Genomic DNA, 21,839 nt, shown 5'->3' with positions numbered 1-21,839 from the left:
TCCCCTAAAATAACCAAAAAGTCTGCTGTGAACTTCCAGCACCCTCACTATTTTAATATTTATACTTTCACAGAGAGTCATAGTCATACAAATAGGATTATAATACGTTTTTTAGGTCAAGGATTTTTTTGGTCCACATTTTGTTAAGCACACACTTTCCTCTTTGGCAAAAGAGGTCAACTCCCCCCCTGCCCCAGGGAACCCAAAGCAAACAGACAAAAAGCACTGAACATGAGGTACAGCTGAGGTCCGGACTAATCTGGAATTAGAGACACACACTCAAGGGAAACACGGTTTCTTACAAAATCAGTTCACTTCCCAACCATCTCAGTAGAAAAGCTCGACGCGGATTTTGCCTTTGTCACTTCCGTAAGAACACACTTTAAATAACTTTGTGCTTCAGAGTACAATGTGCTGTTTCTAAAGAAAGTCATGAAAAGTGTGGGCATCTGACCTCAGCCGTATTTTCGATCTGAGGTACAAAAGCATCTGTCACAGTAATTCCGACTACAATCGCTGTGCTGCCTTCGTTCAGTTTGTGGGGAGAGCAGTTTTGGTTGCTGTTAGGTCTCAGCACTTGGCTTTGCAGAGTTTCAAGAGGTGGATTTGCACGTGAAAGCTGCACAGTATCTGCTAGGCCTGAGGTGAGGAAGAGGCAAAGTGGGACCTGGCCTTTGTCCCACTTGGGCAGGGAGGCCCCCTGGGGGCCACAGAGACCTCCTGCTCCTAGCGCGCCCCTACTGGCCTCCACAAGTCCCATCTGAAGTGGAGTCTAAGGAACAGGCAGCTGCTGAGGTGGCTGTGTTGTGTTCCGTTTTAATCTACAATCCTAATTGCTAACCACCACCCTGGTGCGCTTCTCATGCTTCAAGTAATTTCATTCCTTCCGGAAGAATGTTAGCAATGCTTTTAGTTCTAGTCACCAAAGGAGAGGAAATGAGCCACAATAACAAAATTCAGTTTAAACAGACCTGCTGCTAACACAGTATCGGATAAAATATACTTAAAAAGTGAACATACTATTATATACGATTTCGCAACAGCTGCATTCTCCCACTTAACCACTGTGCAGAACTAAAACTCTGATAAAGCGAACTTAAGTTACTTTAATTCATGTTAAATACAACTCTGTACAGATTGCACATTTTATACCAAAGCAGCTCAATATCACAGACAAATGAAAATGCTATCTGGAAATTTTCATTTTTCTAGCCCAACAAAAACCAACAGATCCCTGCCCTAAGGGTCAGAACAACACCAGATGCACCACTTTGTAAACAGTAGGAGAGGTGGTCCCTCGGACTCCACCGCAGGATCCTATGAAATCACTCACACACACACACACACACACACACACACGCTCACACACACGCTCACACACGCGCACTTGAACATCTCCCCTCTTCCAGGGCCGCACACAGCCCGCCGCTCGGTACCGCAGCAGGTTGCTTTCACAGTGTGCTCACAAAAGAGCGGTCATGGCCGTGGGGCTGAGGGGTCGGAGGCAGTCTCTGGGGGCCGCGTAGGCGGCGCTGGCGGCTGGCTTTGCCCGCGGCTCCTGGTAGTCGGGGTGGGCGCGGTCCGCGGCCTGGCCGCCGGCCGTGGGCCGATCGTAGCCCGGGCGTGCGGCTGCGGGCGCGGGGTGAGGCGGCCTCTGGTAGGGCGCGCCGCCGGAAGACAGCGAGTGCGTGTGCGCCGGCCGGGGCCCGGGCACCCTGTAGCCGGAGAAGGTGTGCGCGCGCGCCGCGTGGCGCTCTACGATGGGCGTGGCGTACTCGGGCTCGGGGTTGGTCAAGGGCAGGGCGTACTCGTGGCGGCCGGCCAGCAGGGGGCGGTCGTAGTGGCCGCAGGCTTCGGCGCTAGGCGGGGTCTCCTCCTCGGTGTCCATGGGACGGAAGGTGGAGCCCTTCCTCGCCACCGTCCCGGTGCCAATCATGAGCGGAGGCTGGTAATCTGCAATCAAAAGCGCAGGAGACACACCACGTGTGTGTCACACGGATGCGAGGGCAAGCCGGTTGTTTGCAGACGGAGGTGCTCTGCGGAACCAACTCGGCTGAGCGCCTAACGGGTAGCAGGCAGGATGAGAAAGCCCGAGAATGGGAAAGACGTACATGGCACACACACGGACTTGCGCAACCATACTGCTGCTTTAGGAAGCCTCGGTGGGTCACTAGAACCCGGAGAAGACAGAGATTACGCTTCCCCACACCTAGGGAATGAGAGGGGAAATACCTCCTGGAGCTCTTAAACTGGCCCTTGAAATGCCAAATTTTGGGGGGGGGGGGTGGTTGCTGTGAGAAAAGGCAACAGTGATTAAATAACCTGGAAAGAGGGGCGCCTGGGTGGCTCAGTGGGTGTAGCTTGGACTCTTGATTTCTGCTCTGGTCATGATCTCATCTTTGGAGAGATAGAGCCCACCAGTGGGGTTCTGCGTAGACAGCCCTGGGCCTGCTTGCAATTCTCTCTCCCTCTCTCTGTCCCTCCCCAGTCCACCCCCCCCCGCCCCCCCCCGCCAATAAACTTAAAAAAAAAAAGTAAAGATGGAAAAATGAGAAACAAACAAAATCAAGCAGTCACACACTAGGGGTCTGGCAGCAGCCTTGGAAAGGTCACACTTTGGAGACAGGAATCAGAGAAAGTTATTACCAACGATGTCAGTCATGAGGCTAGAGGGGAACCAAGGCCCCTTCCCGGATGTTAAGCCCAGAAGCCTGGGATTCACAGTCCGGAAGCCACTTGGGAGAGGAAACATATGGAGCGTTCTTGGGGAGGGTTAGGAACAACAGGTTCAATTTTGGACACACTGAGGAACTGGTGACACTGACAGGCAGAGGTGTCTAGCAGGTGAGAATGACTTCTCAGGGACAGGGAGGGAAGTCTGGGCTTAGCAGACAAAGTGCAAAGAAGGGCTCTCTCTTGGGAGCTCTGGAGCAGGGTGGGTGCAGCTACTGAGGAGAGAGACTGTGGCTGAGTGAGGGCAAGAGCGAGACCCTAGGGGGGCCTTACACAGTCAAGGTGTTGGAGAAGGACCACACAGTGGGGAAGGAGGGCATGCTGCACCAGAAGCTAAAGAAAAAAGAAAGGAAGAAAAGGATAGACATGGGGGCCTTTTCTCCCCTGTTTTGTCTGCAAGGCAGCACTAGACTGTCAGCAGGAAAGGAATTAAGAGGATGGATTTTGGGTGGAGAGATGCTCTTTGTTCTGCAGTAGCTCAAGCAACCTTTCCACTGGTAGCTTTCTGACTTTGATATATTCATGAACTTCTGGGTCAGTAGGCCTGGGGCATGGCCTGAAAGCCCACACTTCTAGCAAGTTCCCTGATGCTTCTGGTCCTCAGAATGCACTCTGGGTCATGAGAAGCTAAGTGGGGCGACCCAGAGTGTGGTCCACAGATGCCTATGTATCTGAGAACCGAGACAGGTCTGCAAAAAGACAAGCACACAAATTGAGAGCAAGTGTTTAGCAACTCCCAGCAGCTTGAGAGAGTATACTTATGTCCGTTGAATCTAATAAAAGAATTAGAGCTTTGTATTTTGTATGTCTTTTTTAAAATGTCATTACTGGGGTGCCTGGGTGGCTCAGTCGGTTAAGCGTCCGACTTCAGCTCAGGTCATGATCTCACGGTCGGTGAGTTCGAGCCCCGCATCGGGCTCTGGGCTGATGGCTCAGAGCCTGGAGCCTGCTTCCGATTCTGTGTCTCCCTCTCTCCGCCCCTCCCCCGTTCATGTTCTGTCTCTCTCTGTCTCAAAAATAAATAAACGTTAAAAAAAAAATTAAAAAAAAATAAAAACAAAAAATAAAATGTCATTACTTCCACTTTATACAACTGACCCTTAAACAAAGGGGTGGAACGGTGTGTGTCCACTTATAGGTGAGTTTTTTTCAATATAGTATATAGTACTGGAAACCTATTTTTCTCCTTCCTGTGATTTTCTTTTTTCTTTATGTTGAGAGAGAGTGAAAGAGAGCATGTGCACGTATGCATGCAGGCAGGGGCGGGGCAGAAAGAGAGAGAGGGAGATAGAGAATCCCAAGCAGGCTCCGTGCTGTCAGCACAGAGCCCAACTCATGGCTGGATCCCATGAATCGGGAGGTCATGACCTAAGCTGAAATCAAGAGTCAGACACTCAACTGACTGAGCCACCCAAGTGGCCCTCTTCCTTAGGATTTTCTTAGTAACATTTTCTCTAACTTACTTTATTGTAAGAATATAATGTATAATGCAAATCACATGCAAAATGTGTGTCAACCCACTGTTTATGTTACTGGTAAGGGTGGAGGCAACAGTGGTTGTTTTGGTCAGCAATAGGCTGTTAGTAGTTAAGCTTTGGGGGAGTCAAGTTATACATGGATTTTTGTGCAGGGGGTGGGCATCCTTAAACCCCTTGTTGTTCAAGGGTCAACTGCATTGTATTTTACAAAAGCAGTGGTTTCTGACAGATTAGAAATAATTTTTTCAAAGGCAAAAAATGGATCCCTCTCCACAGACAGTTTGAGAAGCCTGACCCTCAGTGATGGCTTATCAGGAACACAGAGGTCTTTTGGACACTGGACACGTTCTTTCATCTCCTGTCTCCTCTTTTCTCAAGGGCAGGAACTGGGCTTAATTCATCTTTCCAGTCTCCCTTCCTTAGTGACTTAACCAAAATCTTAGCAACAGATTATTTAAGGGCTTCCAGATTTTCGTGGTCCCTCAGGGCCTTTGCTATAGCTATGCTGTAGCTCTCTCAGTGTTCATTTGTAACACTTTGCAGAGGAAAGAGAGGACCGTACACATTGCTGATTCCTTGGGCCCCATCTCCACACCAGGTTTTAGTCATATTTCCCTCCTGGTCTCCTCACTCCCATGGGCAGCACTTGCTGCCTCGTAACACCGTCACAGAGGCCTGACACGTACCTGCCATATCACTTGTGATGAGATCTAACTTTTGTGTCACCTCCTTTTCATTATCATAGCTGATGGTAAACTCAGCCGACTGGTGTCTGGCAAAGGGATACTTGATCTGCTTCCAACAGTCTGGAATAAAGATAACACGAAACCAACATGTTATCTCAGAAGTGTAACGCACATAGTCTCTGACGTGTTCCTCGATGGGCTGGACGTCAGGCCGCCTTTTGCCGGCTGACCGTGATGAGTGTGTGGCATGGCTCCCAGATTATGTGTAGGGAAACAGCATGCTGAGGTTGTTAGGACAACAGCAAACACTGTTCCATGCATGTTTTCCACTTGTATCTGGGTTGCCACCAGGGCAGGTCCCAGATTATGCCTCTGTTACACCACCTGGGCATGGTTTTCCGTAATCTACACAGATACAGCATTCATGTCTCAGAGGAGTCAACACAGCTGGCTGCTGAGACCCTGTGCAGGTGGGGTCCCAAGCTGCCCCTGAGATTCTGAGGGGTCCTGCCCTGCTGCCCTCTCTGGACTACAGCTGACTCATTGCTTGGGGTACCCTGTGTCCTAAGGATTCTCTGAAACCTGAACACGAACCCTGCCCGGTTCTTCCTTCGCTCTCCCGGAGTGGAAAATACAGTGGAAGCCTGGAGATGCAGAGCAGTACCGGACAAAGTTCAGTTCACAGATGCAGCTTTTATAACTTCTCCCGGATGACAAGCAGTGTGGTGGCTTAAACTCCAGTGGCCAAAAAAAAAAAAAAAAGAATGTTGTGATGGGATAATGCTGAACAAAAGTAAAGGTCACTGGCCATGAGAACTCTCCATTAAAATAAAGAGATAGGCCACAATATTCCATTCCTTTTAGACTTGCTAACTTAAAGGCTGCATATCTTCATTTTTTGACGATGTAAGTGTGAGCCACATAATTTTAACCAGCAGACCCTGTCCCTTCTCGAAGACAGAATAAAACTGTGGAGTTTTCTGTCAACCAACCTGTTTTCTGGGCCTGAGCTGATCCATATGGATTTCCTTTCTTCTTCCTCCTACAGAAACAAAAAAATCCTACTTGAAAAGGTTTCTAAGTGAGGAGTACTGTTTATAAAATAATACTTGATACTTTCTACCTCTACACAACTTGTTTTTAACACATAAATTAGCATTTTATCTTGGCCAAAGTAATGCTGCTTTTCTATGCATGAGCATCTGAAAAGCAAACATTTTGGTTTTGTAATTAGTTGCATGATTAGAGGAGAAATTTAAAAATGTCAAGTCACATACTTTCTAAAGGCGGCAAAGATTCCCATTCCAGCAACCAGCAGAGCCAGGAGCACCAGTGGAATAACAACAGTTGTGACATTTATTCCTGAGAAGGGGGAAAAGCCACACATTACAACAGAAAGGAAGTGCAACCGAATTGCTCAATCTAAAACTGAACACTGATTTGAAAGGTCTTCCACAGTTTAATACACGGGGAAAATGAATATGTGCTAGGCATTTACTGATGTCAGACAGCAAAAAGAGAGGATTTCCAATTCCTGGCTAAAGGGGCGCCTGGGTGGCTCAGTCGGTTAAGCATCTACTCTTGATTTCGGCTCAGGTTGTGATCTCACGGTTCATGAGATCGAGCCCTGCCTGCATCGGGCTCTGTGCTGACAAGCGCAGAGCCTGTTTGGGAATTTTTCTCTCTCCCTCTCCCGCTCTCAAAATAGATAACATTTAAAAAAATAAATAAATAAATAAAATAAAATCATGGCGAAAGTTAAAGAAAATAAAAATTTTTTTTCCCCAAAAGGCGATTTTTGATGGTCCTCAGGGATTAACACTTACTCTAAGCTTGTTGTTTGGACGATATTAGACTCCCAAATCAGAATTGAGGGGGAAGGTTTACAGGAGCTACTCAGAGAGGTGAAGGACTTAAGCACAGGGTGGAGCTCAAGTACCCAGTCTCCCCCAGATGGTGGGCACGTTTGCACTTGTACAATAACAGCAGCTGGGGAGGGGGAAGGGAAGAGAAGCCCCATGCTTCCCGTTACCAGGGCTTTGGAGCTGTGGACTGAGAGGAAATGCAGCCTGATGACCTCAAACAGCACTTCCACTCTGCCGCACGGAACACCGTGTCTTCCTACTTTAAAAAAGGAAATCACTTGAACGGCCGCTAAAGCAGGCCCCAAGTTTGTAGAAACTAGGCAAACTAAAGGAGAAAGATTTGTTCTTCACCCTTCTTTATCTTTGATCCCTGGGAAGAAAACAACGGGATGATCGGGAGTGGAAATGTGCAGTTTGTGAAAGGGGGAGATAAGGACCTTCGAAAGGAACAAAAGTTATGTGACTAACACTGGTGTTATTTACAAGAGTGGAAATTTGGGAAAAATCTAACAATTTAAACATCCAACAATAGGGGAATGGTTAACTAAATGATGGTATAGCCATATGAGAAAATACTATAAAGATATTAACAATTGTGTTTTGCAACGATTTAATAACCTTGGAAGATCATCATAATACGATGTTGAGTGAAAAATACTTGCTACAGAACAAATTACAGGTTTTCCTCAAGGTGATTTACATAAATATAGTTGACTGGATATAGTGGGATATGGTGATTATCTACAAATGCTGATTTATGACTTTTTATTTTCTTATTTATCTCTAATCTTACTGAATTTTATAAAATTAATATGTATATTATTTTATATTCTGAAAAAGTAAATGTACTTTTAATGTTTATTGCTTGAACTGATGATACATTTACATGTTCAAACTTCAAAAAGTATAAAAAAGCCTCCCTCCTCCCTCTGTTCCTTCTCTAGAGGAAGCCAAATTATATTTCTTGACATTCTTCTGGAGATGCCGGAATGATTATACATATATATTCATTCTTTATTCCTCATTTTTTACACACATGGTAGGCTATACAGACTGTCCTATACCTTGCTTATTTTTTTTAAGTTTGTCAATACATCTCCGAGAGCTTCCTATATTACAAACACATTTCTTTTTCATGGCTGCAGGGTATTCTTTTTTTTTTTTTTTAATTTTTTTTTAACGTTTATTTATTTTTGAGACAGAGAGAGACAGAGCATGAACGGGGGAGGGGCAGAGAGAGAGGGAGACACAGAATCGGAAGCAGGCTCCAGGCTCCGAGCCATCAGCCCAGAGCCCGATGCGGGGCTCGAACTCACGGACCGTGAGATCGTGACCTGAGCTGAAGTCGGAGGCTTAACCGACTGAGCCACCCAGGCGCCCCAGGGTATTCTAATTCATGCATGTGCTATTATTTTTCCATAAAACATTCACTCAGTGTTTGAAGGGCAAATGCTACTTTTTCTACTTACAATATTGCAATTAATAGTTGCAGATATACATCCTTTAACACATATCCAGCTACCTCTGAACCATCTGACTTCAGACATTGATATGACAGAGAAAAGTTTTCGTTGAAGTCACTGTAATATCACATGGAGTCCGGTCATACTCCTTAGGAAAGCACGAAACAGCAAACTGCTCTACCTGTGGGGATTTCTTCTGAGGGGATGGAGCTTGTGATGATCTCATCTTCTCTTTCAGTTGAACTAACAGTATTTGGACTTGTTTTGCGCCACACCAGTGAATCATTATCTGAGGCAGAGGAGATATTGGAAAAACCACATTAGTAACAACAATTTGTGAAAGGGCACGATCAGAATCAAGTAACTCGCTGACTTGCCCTGAGTCCTACCTTGTGTAATCTGGCAACCAAAGAGCTCCACGTTCAAGGCGATCCTCTGGTGCCATGTCTGGGGGACAACCCGCACGTATCTGGCCACGATGGGAGGGATAAAATTATTCCTCACTGGATCCCGAAAATTAGAGTTGCCCTGAAACACCTGTGGAAACAAAGAACTTTTACCTGAAGGTGCTATTAGTTAGTTCCTAGGTCTTTCTCCACCCACTCATACCTGGATATATGACACCAAAGCCAGGATTCTATGTCTGTTGTAGTTTTGTAGACATACTTGAGAGTGAATTTACAAGGTTTTGCCAACCACGGCTGAGTTACCTAAGGCGGTGCTGCGAATCTGCTTTCTGGAAATGCAGTGATAAGAATAGCTAGAGACCTGCTCTCCTACTCAGTTCTTTCCTCCAAAGTTTCTCTTACCTTCTCTTTATTATTTGCAATTCCTTTATAGGTCCTCCACTTGGAGTTGCTGTTTTTGAACTTCATCACAAAACTCTTAACGTAAAAGTTGAAATTCGACTGTGTGGATCCTGTGGTCATAATTCCTGGTAAGAAAATATTATTGACAGGTTAGTTTTTAAAATATATATAGCATGTATTATAATCTTAGGTTTCTTTTCCTTTTCTCACTTGAAATCTCAAATCATTTTACAAGCCAAATTTCCTTATTTGCATTTAGAAACCTGATCACACATGAGTGTTTCCACACTGACAATATACCATACAAAGGTTTCCTCATTGCAGTGTGGATTTTTTTTTTAGTTTATTTATTTCTGAGTGAGAGAGAGTATGAGTGGGGGAAGGGCAGAGAGAGAGAGGGAGAATCTCAAGCAGACTACGTGCTATTATCAGTGCAGAGCCCTATGTGGGGCTCGATCCCATGACCCTGGGATCATGACCTGAGCCAAAATCAAGAGTCAGACGCTTAACCTAAGTGACTGAGCTACCCAGGCACCCCGCTGTGTGGGCTTTCTACTCCGTATATCCATACTTACAATCTGCATACAGGTTCTGCCCATAGAGACAATGAGAAGGTTTGGTAGTTACTTTTAGAAAAGACAGAGTACTTTGAGGAAGAGAGAGCGGCACCTATGTAACTCAAAAACATAATCTGAATAGCAAGTCATTTTGCATTTGTAAAACTGCACTGTGTCATCACCTGTTATTTTCTTTTTCTCTCCCAAATCGGTCTCCAGCCATTCTCGCTGTTTGCGGTTCTTGCTGCTGTCCCCCGAAGCCCATGATAGGTCTTGGTCCTGAAGCTGGGCTTGGCCAGGGGACCAATGAAGCTGTTCTCCCATCTCACTGACCCACTGCCAAGTAGTTCTGATTTGCGTATCAGGCTCCAAACTCAATGATCTGCTGCAACCTTAAAAAAAAAAAAAGCCAGAAAAAGTCCTTTAGATATAAACACGAAATGAAAGCAAAAAAAAAAAAGTAGTACTTCACCTCGCCTAGAATTATTCAGTTGATTTATTACCATTCTGATATCAAATCGACTGCTTAATTACTAGTATTTTAATGACTCAGACTCTCATTTGATTCATTTGTACTGCAGTATCTTGAAATTATTGGTTTCTTTTTTTAATGGACTTCAGTGAAGTCACTTCCCCTACAAATGACATCCTTGTTCCCACCACAGCTTTTCCTTTCTAAACTTCTAAATTCACCCTCATTTCAGCAAAGTGATATGTGTTGTAAAGGCAATATGGACATTAGCAAAGAAAGGCCACAATCCTCTCCCTGGACAAAGAGGACAGACGCAGACTGTTCTCCTTGAAATACTTTCCTTTATGCTGAGAGAATATTTACGTAGAATGTATTTCATGACAGAGGGACTAAAAAGCCTTTATTTTACATACTTCTGTTTAATCACTTTATTCAAAAAAACCCACAAATTAAACTGTGATATTCAAAAGGTTTTTCTGTTAAAATCTAACATGAAGGAATTTATCTTAAAATAAGTGTCATTTCAAATTTTCATTCTTTTCTGGCAAAAGTTTGAGATAGCTTAGATTATAAAGAAAAATATTTTCTGCTTAATGATAATTGAACTATTTTGTATTTTTAATATTGGGTATTTTTAAGTCACAGCATACTTGGTGCTGCCTGACCTGTGGGAAAAGAAAAAGAAAATCCTTTAAACTACATCATTGGAGGGGTATGGAAGAATAAACTAGCACTGAAGATTTTAAAATATCAAATTCTTTTTTTTTATTATTTATTTTTAGTTTTGGAGAGAGAGCGTGAGCAAGGGGCAGAGAGAGAGAGAGAGAGAGAGAGAGAGAGAGAATCCCATAAGGGGCAGAGAGAAAGGGAGAGAGGGTGGGGAGCCCGAAGCAGGGCTCGAGCTCACCTGATGTGGGGCTCGAACTTACAAACTGAGAGATCATGACCTGAGACAGAGTCGGATGCCTAACTGACTAAGCCACCCAGGTGCCCCACAAATTCTCTTTTTTAATGTGTATTTATTTATTTTGAAAGAGAAAGAAAAAGAGAGAGACAGATTGAGAGCAGGGGAGGGGCAGAGACAGAGGGAGAGAAAAAGAATCCCAAGCAGGCTCCACACTGAGCGTGGAGCCTGATGCAGGGCTTGATCTCATGACCGTGAGATCACGACCTGAGCGGAAATCAAGTCAGACACTTAGCCACTGACTGAGCCACCCCGGCGCCCCTAAAATATCAAGTTCTTAAGGAAAATGTGATCCTTACCATCGGAGGTAAAGAGAAATCGCTTGTCTGACAGGGAACCACTGAAATAATAAACACAAACATGAGGAGGTGAGTTGCTTACCTGGATCTTAATGACTGACACAGCACCAAGCACAGGGTTCAGAGCCTCCCCTCACCTCATGTGATCCTCACAGCACCCCAGCAAGGCTGTTATTATCTTTGTCACTGGTGTTTTCTAGATCAAGAACTCAGGCCCACTGAAGGTGAGCAACTTTCCTAAAGTCACCCAGGTGACAAGTGGCCAGGACTCTGAGTCACTGCTGTTGGATCAAAATCTTGTGTGGATTCCATCATGACACATTGTGTTGGGAAGCAAAGTGCACATACACCGTCTTAGGAGCAGCCTGAAATCCCAACTAACTGATACCCAGCAATAGAAGCAGAAGGAATGACTGCCCTGAATATTCCCTTTGCTTCAGTAGTCACCTTAAAGCATCCCAATCGTTGTCGATCATCAAGGACCACTGAGAGACATGAAGAAGACTGGCCACTTTTAGAAAAATGACCACGGCTTCTACCCCAGCACTGCTGCTCTGGGGACAGCCTCAGCTCATTCTCTCTCCCAGTCACACTCCTACCTACTGTAGCAACTAAGGCCAAGCCGTGAATCAGCTCCTGCGTCTGGATGACAAGGTACAGCTGGAGAAAACTCATAGCATCTCACTGAGCTGGCCCTGGCCTGGGCGTCACTGCTGATCTGGCATTCATCCCTGGGCCTGTGGACTCTAGTGCTCTCACAGCTTGTATTATTCACACAGGCAAACTTATCACATCAACCTCGCTCCGTACTTCTCTCCTTCGTGGAGAAGAGATTCCGAACGCCTGCGACCATATTTACCCTCTATAAATCCCTTACCAAACTGGCAGTGTAAAAATACATAGAATAAATAGAAAATCTAGAGTTCTCAAGATTAATCTTATGTGCATAGTATTTTATTAGATACTAGAGATAAACACACAGAGATAGATGTCACTTTTGTGTTCAATTATTTTACAATCTGAGAGTACTGCTTATAATTTTAAATGTTTAAGTCTGCATTATATGTGGCAACAATGGACAGAGAGACTACTGAGCTGTGAAATCCACAGAAAACCCAGACTGGACACGAGTATAAGAATCTTTCCATCAAAGCTTGGTTGCTGTTGTTGATTAGAAGTAGCAGATAGTCAAATTCCCTGGAATGGACTTTTTCTTTCACATTCTTTGTCCACTCTCAAGCAGACTTCACAGCCCTGCTATTCCACATAAAGGTTCTGCGATATCCTGAATATAATGCAGGCACCGATCATTTCTGACATGAAAATGCAGACCCACTGGGGTCGCAGGACTTGCCTGAATTCAGTGGGTGGTCAAGCCTGGGTGAAAATCCAGCTCTCCTAACTTTGAAAAAAAAAGATGCACATTGTTGCAATTCACAATTTAAAGTTTTATTAATGTATTTAGAGCCTCTATTTGATTTTTTCCTTTTTTTTTTTTTTATAATGTTCCTGCACTAAGTATTACACTTGAAATTTTACCCAAAGAAGTGCACAAAATGCTGCGGCCACCCAGAGGACCTAAACTCACTCCCACCGTCATGAGACACTAAAATATTTATTTCGCCGTTGCTGAAAAAGAGAAGTTACGGAAAGAAGGATAACTGGAGTTAACCCCAGGAAGATGCCGCCAGGGGAGGCGCTGCTCCTAACGGCCCTCTGCCTGGCTTTTCTCCATTACCAGCTGGAATATGCTTTTCCATTTCACTCTAGTAAACTAACTAAACACAATCACTTAGAGAATTCTGTTGGTAAATGAGCCTCCTCTTTCAAAAATGAAAACACCCCAGGAGGCTGGAGTTCTGAGGCAGTCACACATCAGGGTGCACGAATTCCATCAGATTATAAGTACTGCCAGCCTTCCCAGAGAACTAGAGAAGCAATCGAGAACAGTCTGATGCAAACTGAAAGAAAAGCCTTCCCCGCTGATGGTCTGAGCCTTCGCCCTCTGTATGAGGTCAGCTTCTCTTCCTGATTCCATTCTGGTCTCCTCAAATCAAGGAAGTGACCTGACCCGGATGAATCCCAGAAGAACCTTAGATATTTACTTTAGGGACTCCTTCCTCAGCTGTACTGCTTCCTTCTGTGTTTTTTCCTGAACACCAAACAATCATGTGTGGGAACAGAAGTTCAACGACCACACGTACAGTGGTTCCCCAACAGCAAAACAGCGCAGATGAAAACAACTGCTCCCTGAAGATTTGGGAATCGAAATGAGTGGAGGAGATGTATTCGCATGTGGTGGACTCTTCTCTGCTCAGTACCAAAAGTCAAAGCAAAATCAGAGCTAGAAAGAAGGGACCTTGATATAATTCTGGACTTTCTATCTATTTGCACCAAAACAAAAATCGGACAATGTGTTCCAATAACTACATGGAATGCGGAACGAAACTCTTCCTAAGCCATTAATGGTTTCGATTTCTGTACTCTTATCTTTGCATCAACGTTTAATTTCAGATGACCATAAAGCGACTTCATCTATATTCAGCCCAGAAGTAACTCAGAACATGTCTACTTTTGTGCAACAGTTTAAATATTTTTTTTTCAACAGTAACATAAAACCCTGGTAGTACAAGTTAAACTTTTTGCAGTCCCATTCTTCTACAAAGGAAGCACTGCAATGTATACAAACATAGGCAAGAGAGTCCAAAAAGCAGATTTAACACCAGAGGTTAATTCTTCACTCCGATTTGGAGATGTAGCACCCAACAAATCTGGGCCACAGCCTGATACCTTCCTGAAGTAGCATCAAACCATAAAAAATGTCAACAGAAACAGATCCTCAAGGGTCAAGATCATGCTGGTTTTTGATCACTGTGCTTACTGTGTGCCTTGGAGAGATTGGTGCTCTGGTGCTGCCAGCTCGGTGTACCCAGTTGCAGTACCTGTCAGATTGCTCCTTGAGAACACGAGATTGACCCACCTGAACCTGAGGAGGAATAACCTGAGAGATGAGGGAGTGAAGTTTCTGTGTAAGGCCCTGGGTTGTCCAGACTGCAGCCTCCAGAACCTGGATTTGCCAGATTGTTCTTTCACAGCGGAGGGCTGTCAGGAGCTTGCTAATGCCCTCAAGCACAATCATAACGTGAAATATTGGATATCAGGGGCAATGATGTTCAGGAGGATGGAGTGAAACACCTGTGTGAGGTCCTAAAGCATCCAAATTGTGCATTGAACATACTCGGGCTGGAGACACGCAATCTGACGCCTGCGTGCTGCCAGTATCTCTCCTCTGTTCTCAAAAGCATTAAAACCTGTTTAACCTGAACCTTTTGGGGAATGACTTGGAGCCCAGAGGAGTCAACATATTGTGGAAGGCCTTGAAAAAGTCAACATGCAAGCAATGGAAGGTTGGGTTTGAAAAAGAGTTGTACAACATAGTGAAGGGGGAGCTTGAGGAAGTGTAGGAGAGGGTGTCCTTTCTGAGAGTCAAGTGTAGGACAAATGGTGGTGGTGATCCAATGGCGAGATGCCATGGCTACCCCATGGGATGTTCTTGGAGTAGAATCACCAGGAGATTTCTCAGGTCTCCATGTGATTGCATAAGCATCACTTTTACTATAAATCAGGTATAATATTTATGTTCCAAAAAGTCTGAGGCAAATACATAAGTGAAAAAAAAAAGTATATACATACATACATATATATATATACACACACACATAATACATGTATATACTTTTATTTACATATAGTACATGTGTGTGTACATATATGCATGTATAAAATACATGTGTGTGCATACATAAAAATGAATTTATGACACATGTATATATATGTTATTTATTTAAGGATTTTAGTTTCTAAAGGCACTCTGTTACTAAGCTTTTAGATCTTAAACTGTGGCACAAATTTGGGTGTAATTTGCCTTTGAATGTTCAAACAATATTAAAAGAACACTTTGGGGCCTGTCAAAGTTACAAGTCCTATCCAGAGGGAAAGTAGAGGGAAGTCTTATCCATAGCAAGCAGAGAGTACAAACACCGCGGTGAGCCTGCACATCAGGGTGTAAGGATGACTGCCTTTTACAGATTGCATACAGGGTCACTTGCATTGCCTGTGAAAGACTTGGACCGAACACCCTTTCTGGTTACCCCCACCTGCATCCCCGACTCGGAATTACCAGTGGGGGCTCTGCCTTTTCTCCTCAGCCACCCACCAGCCAGGGCCCTGGACGTGAGCATGGTGAGCTGACCACCACAACTCCTCTGGTGTCCCTCCCTGGGCCTTGGCTCTGCTCCCAGGTCCCCAGATGATTTGTTCCTGCCTTCCACCAAACCCAAGGTTTGCTTCCTTCATGAAGGTGACCTAACCAACTTCAGTCACTGCTTCTAAATCCCCTCCCTTGTGAGTTTAGGCCAACGCTTCAATCCAGAAGTGAGTTTTAGTCTCTTTAAGTTTACTTGTGAGTTCATCGATTGGTTCTTTGGAACTTAAGATACTTTTTCCTATAAAAATAATACTATAACTTGTGGTCAGAATCCCTATGTGAAGCACAAGATAGCTAAACTAAGCTAGAATACATGTAAATAAAAAGTAGGAGGGGAAGAGAAAAAATTATTGCATAACTTTTTCAACATGACATCAGAGGTACTATATTTATGCTAACTAGGGAAGCTATCTACCCCCTTATGTTTTTAACCAGATGAAATGGTCTACATCCACTGGGAGAAAGAACAGGGAAGTATGATGATCATGTTCTTTCTTCACACAAGCAGGGACCACACCAAAATGGCGGGACAGGGCCGGGGGGATCCGCATACACACTAGGGAGGGGTAGACAATACAGTCCCTAACCTACTTTTTCCTACTTTTGGATCCTGAAATGTCTGCAGTCTCTGTCCTGTGCCATATCCTTGAGCCCAAGACTATGTGACAACCTGTCCCAAAAACACAGGGTCATGGTAGCAGGAAGACATTTCTGAGGCAGACAGGGAGGGAGGAAGCAAGAGATAAACACGTGGCTTGAGGATCACTTTCTCTCATAAGGCATCCACCCAAGCAAGGAAAGCCACCCTCTGGCCCACTCCAAGCTGCCTGTTTCAATGCATGGACACCTGGACCACAAGGGGGGCTTATATTTAGCTCTTGTTTTCCACTCCAGAAGCTGAAGAAACCTAAACGCATTAAAAGCCCAGGTTGAATGTTTAAACAATTGTACAACTGACATACTTTTTTCTCATAAAGCTAAAAGAGCAGAGGATAACAGCAAACAGAGAGGTTAATGCTAATTAACAACCTTCCTTCACTTCCCAACTATTACTCATCACTAAGAGCTTCTCTCCAAGGATCTTCTAGGGGAGCTTGGTGGTTCTATGGGGGCTTATTTCAGTTCTCTGTCTCCTTCAGTACCTTTGGTAACATTGGAGATAACAGCTAATTTACAACTGGAAAAACTGAAAAGGAACAGGCTTTGTTCTCTCCTACTAAAGCACCTGAGAGTAGAAACACTCCTCTGCCCTAGAACTTCAGATGTGTACCATTTTAATTTTAATTTACTTGTCAGCATAACCAGTGAGCTCTTACATTGCTGCATTTATCTTCTACAAACACACCATAAATGCTGCTTTAAGCATTCACACACATTCTTCCCAGCTGACAAACCCTTGGTATCATACACCCACTGTCCTTTCAAAACTGTGAGCTTATAAATTATGCTTTTGGGGTTACCTTCCACTCAAAACAGAAAACAAAGTACTTACTCTTTTGAAAGCACACCATTGGCAAGGATTCCTTCATATCGACTTATCCCTTTGAGCTGAAGCACGCTGATCTGACCTCCCAACTCATCTGCAATTATTCCAGCATGGATGGCGGCTTTGCACAATACAGAGGTCTAAAATACAGCAACATCATCACTCACAGCTACTCAAGAACACATTAAAAACATGGTGGGAGTTTTCCATTTTGTTATAACACGTGGTCAGGATCCCTAGTTGACCCATGACATTGCTACACTGTACCTTATTAAACAAAAAGAAGAGGGGAAAATTATTGCATTACTATGACACGTGTGACACGTGTAGCAGTTGACTGGGCCATGTTCTCTGCAGCAGATCTCAAAATGACACTAGAGTCACCAATTTTATGCTAACTTGGGAACCCGTCCACTAGAGAGGAAGTAGGTAATTTAGTAGTGGTGACCCCCCAGTGAATAACAAACGCCTCCCCATGGTCATGCCCTTGTGTAGGCACCTCCTACTGACTGCACTGGGCCAGGTAGCTTGTTTGTTCTGCTGCAGAGAACATGGCACAACCAACCGCCACACATGTCACTGTGGCCACCTTCGACACTCTGCCCCCAGATGATCCCCCCACATGATTACAGGGGCTATTCTAGGCAGAGGGAGATTAAGAACTGACTAGCCCAAATGCTGACCCTCAAACTCATCAGCAAATAAAACGGTTGTTATTTTAAGCCACTCAATTTGGGGGTGGCTTTTCAAACAGAAATAGAAATAACTAATCAGTTTCTTACATCTGCTTTAGCAGATACACATACTAAGGATCCTTTGAGAAGGTGAATCTTCCATACCATAGCTTCGTTTTACAATTGATTTAGAGACTGAACAGGGCATTAAAAACAGAACAGAATATGAAATGGAACAAAAGACTTCATAAAGGTGTTAGGGCAATGACGATGAGCAACCCAGGGCCCACAGCCTCCACCTCATTTCTTGAGTCTCCTCTGGGAGGATCAGACAGCTGGCACCTGCCCAGGCCTCCAAGTCTGCTGCCTGGAATGACAGACTGAGCAGGACCACCTGACTGGCTGATTAGCAGGTGGCCTTGGGATTGGCACTGGCACATTAGAAATGGGGCTGGAGGAAGGACTGAAACTTTTCCACGGGGTGCCCAGGCCCTTAGGTCCCCATGTGCACAGACCTGCCTGGGAGGGTGGCTAGGCAGTGAGCCCAGGACTGAGGGGCTGAGAAACATCATTTTCCAAATCATCTTTAGCAATGCCCCACTTCTCCATGATGGCTAATGCCAACATGGGAAGAGCAGCTCATGAAATTATGTCTCGATAACCGGACTTGGGAATTTCTCTTTGTGTTGACAACATTGGTACTTTATTGTCAGTGGAAAAAATTTCTTGGATTTTGGTTACAATATCTGGGGGACCAAGGAGACCAACAATATTTTATAATAATTGTGGTTGCAATAAAATTGAGAACTTCTGTGATCTTTAGAGAGTGCATATTTCCCAAACTAGGTTAGATTTGGGAAAATGAGTCAGTCTTGCAATAATGGCTCTCAGAAACAAAAGAGAAGGACAGTTCCTGACAGAGAAGAAATAAGAGAATGTTGAAAGACAGATGTGGTTATTACCCTCCTTGATTTTGGACAAAAACAGAAATACTAGAAGATGAGAAAAAGACAGTGTTTTATTTTATTTTGTTTTTATTCTTTTTAAGTTTATTTATTTGAGAGAGAGAGAGAGAGAGAGAGAGAGAGGGAGGGAGGGAGGGAGGGAGAGAGAGGGAGAGAGAGGGAGAGAGAGAGTGCAGGAGGGGCAGAGATGGAGAGAGAATCCTAAGCAGGCTCCACACTGTCAGCACAGAGCCTGATGCGGGGCTCAAATTCAGGAACTGCGAGATCATGACCTGAGCCAAAATCAAGAGTCAGACGCTTAACTGACTGAGCCACCCAGGATTCCCTATTTTATTTATTAATTTTTAGAGAGAGGGAGTGAGTGCAAGCTGGGGACAGGCAGAAGGACAGAGAGAATCTGAAGCAGGCTCCACTCTTAGCACAGAGCCCAATGAAGGGCTTGATCCTACCACCCTGGGATCATGACCTGAGCCCAAAGCAAGAGTCAGATGTTCAACGAGCTGAGTCAACAAGGTGCCCCCAAGATAGTGGTCTTTAAATTAAATAGGCAGCTTGTGTTTTTATTTTTTCTGAATGTTCCTTCTTTAAAAAGGTTTGTTATCATTGTTGTAGATTCTTGGAGTACAAAATGGAGCAGCCAGTTATAACAGAAAAGCCTTGAATTTAAATTTGGCAATTTAGCTCATCGTCTTGGCTTTGTGTCTAACTCTACTAGGTGTGCGTAAGTCATGTCACTGCTGTGGATCCAGCTCCCCAATTCCTCTGTACAATGAAAAACCTGGACTGCATGATGTCTAGTATCTTTTCTAATGGCCTATTACCTTGTGATTCTAATAGGCACCCTGTGTACCTACTATGACGTCCCTGCCGGCCTGCCTAGGTCTCTCAGCCCCAAGATGAAAAGCAATTGGTTCAGTGGTCTACTGGGTAGATAATCCCACTGTCCCTGAGATCATTTGAAGTTTGTTCCTTGGAATTTGTTCGGTGGATGGGGTAGTCTTTATCCCAAGAGCTGCCTAGTGGAGAGCTCTCACTGGACTTGGCATGTCCCAAGGACTCCTTGGTTACAAGAGAACAGGTTCACAGGTCAATTAGCAATAGAACCTACCAGCATCATTGGCCAACATACATTCCCATTTTCCATAGTAATCAGCGTTGAGGGACCCCAGCAGTATATACCCATTTTATGGAATTTATTCAACTGCAGCTCACATTTTTCCATGATATTCAATGCAGGCCACAGGATACAACTCCAGGAGAATAACCACCAAATCTGGCTGTTACATTTTTATAAAATTATCACAGGATTATTTTCTTTAAGAAAAACAAAATTCCTCGCTCAATCAACTTAAATAAATGTTTACTTAAATTGGGGCTTTTGGGTGTTGATTTTAAATTTTTACTTTCACTGAACTTGATTTTTATAAATTTCCTTTGGAAGAGGAAATTTATACTTTGATTTTCTAGCAATTTTCAAAGTCTAAGCCTCACTGAAATGTAAATATAGGAAAGTCACATCACTGGCCTATGTTAAATGGTGAACTGGCTCCAACTCAAACAGAATAATTTAAACCTAATTTTTCATTTACATTTTCTCAGACATCTGAGAACACCTACATGGCTCACAAAATTGCAGGTGATGGTATTAAACATTTCTAAAGTTCATTAAACCATAAAACATGGCTAAATAGATCAGCATGAAGACTACATCAACCTTTTTTTTTAAATGTTTATTTATTTTGAGAGAGAGAGAGAGAGAGCTTGTGAGTGTACAGTCTCAAGACAATGTCAAGACTACATCAACTTTCAAAGTGATTATCAAATCATGCCAGAATTGGAGTATTTTCTTATGTCTTCCTTTAGGAAAAGTCATCTTGTACTGGAAAGTATTGACAAAGTATTAAAATAAAATTTAATATAAAAGTAAACACTTCAGGGGTGCTTGGTGGCTCAGTCAGTTATGCGTCCAACTCTTGATTTTGACTCAGGACATGATCTCATGGTTTATGAGTTTGAGCCCTGCCTTGGGGCTTGGGATTCTCTTTCTCTCTCTGTCTCTCCCTTCCTCCCTTCCTCTCTCTCTCCCTTTCTTCCTCCCTCCCTCTCTCCCTCTCTCTCTCCCCCCACTCCTTCTCTCTCTTTGTCCCTCCCCTGCTCATGCTCTTTCTCTCTCTCAAAATAAAGAAAACTTTAAAAAAAGTAAACGCTTCATATTGAATTTAATAAAACATGAATAAAGCTCATGTTTTAAAATGACAGTAAAATGTTAAACATATATGTTCCACGGTCTATCCTATGAATTGTTCCTATGTTGGTACAGTCTTCGTAATTACCATATTGGCAACATTTTCTTATTTTTTTTTTAATGTTTATTTATTTTTGAGAGACAGAACACGAGCAGGGGAGGGGCAGAGAGAGAGAGGAAGACACAGAATTCGAAGCAGGCTCCAGGCTGTCAGCACAGAGCCGAATGTGGGGCTTGAACACATGAAACACGAGATCATGACCTGAGTCAAAGTTAGACGCTTAACCAACTGAGCCACCCATGCACCCTCGCAACATTTTCTTTGCAAAAGTTATTTGAATTCATTTTAGAAATGTTGGAAAATATGAAAAAAATCACTCACACTGCTTGCTATCACCTGGAAACAATCACACGCTATTATAATGTATTTCCCTGTGTGATGGCTTTTTGTGGGTGTGTACAAAGGCCTGGTTTCTCCCCTTCTCCTCCTAAACCAGGGGTGCACTACATATACTGTCTTCCATTATTCTACAGTCTTTCTTGAATATTCTGGGGGTATGGAGAATTTACTGAAACAAGTTATTAAGTGATGTCTTAAAAGCAGATGGTATAGTCAGCAGACTTGGGAGAAGGTGCCAAGAGAGAAACTATTCTAGGGCTTTTTTATTTCTGGTTTCTGGGTAAAGCAGATCTCAAAGAGAAGCTCATCCTACTTAGCTAGCGTGGTAAGCATATACCAATACAGATGCCTTAATTCATCAGTCAAGGAGACAGATTCACAGAACCTTAAGAATTCAAAAAGACCTTTAAAGTTCTCCGCTGATACTTCCTGACAGACTGTCACTTTCTCCGCCCCACAGCACCTTCCTACACATA

At 43.8% G+C, this 21,839-nt stretch overlaps 1 protein-coding gene across 3 annotated transcripts in view; it reads right to left on the bottom strand.

Moving 5' to 3' along the window:
• DCBLD1 (discoidin, CUB and LCCL domain containing 1) overlaps positions 1-21,839 on the bottom strand; it is an 88,122-nt gene that overhangs the window by 21,315 nt on the left and 44,968 nt on the right. Inside the window, exons 6-15 of one of the 3 annotated variants that reach the window (XM_049654243.1) lie at positions 17,086-17,219; positions 11,327-11,367; positions 9,774-9,983; positions 9,035-9,159; positions 8,615-8,762; positions 8,407-8,514; positions 6,175-6,259; positions 5,890-5,939; positions 4,898-5,017; positions 155-1,953 (exon numbers count right to left, since the gene is read on the bottom strand). In XM_049654243.1, the coding sequence (XP_049510200.1) occupies positions 1,463-1,953; positions 4,898-5,017; positions 5,890-5,939; positions 6,175-6,259; positions 8,407-8,514; positions 8,615-8,762; positions 9,035-9,159; positions 9,774-9,983; positions 11,327-11,367; positions 17,086-17,219 (1,512 nt within the window). In that variant the 3' untranslated portion in view covers positions 155-1,462. Of the gene's footprint in view, positions 1-154; positions 1,954-4,897; positions 5,018-5,889; positions 5,940-6,174; positions 6,260-8,406; positions 8,515-8,614; positions 8,763-9,034; positions 9,160-9,773; positions 9,984-11,326; positions 11,368-17,085; positions 17,220-21,839 lie in introns of those variants that run through there. The other 2 variants (XM_049654244.1, XM_049654245.1) reach the window with 2 other exon arrangements.

The sequence above is a fragment of the Panthera uncia genome, assembly GCF_023721935.1.
Source record: "Panthera uncia isolate 11264 chromosome B2 unlocalized genomic scaffold, Puncia_PCG_1.0 HiC_scaffold_24, whole genome shotgun sequence".
Taxonomy (NCBI): domain Eukaryota; kingdom Metazoa; phylum Chordata; class Mammalia; order Carnivora; family Felidae; genus Panthera; species Panthera uncia.
This window is presented reverse-complemented; position numbering and strand designations above follow the sequence as displayed.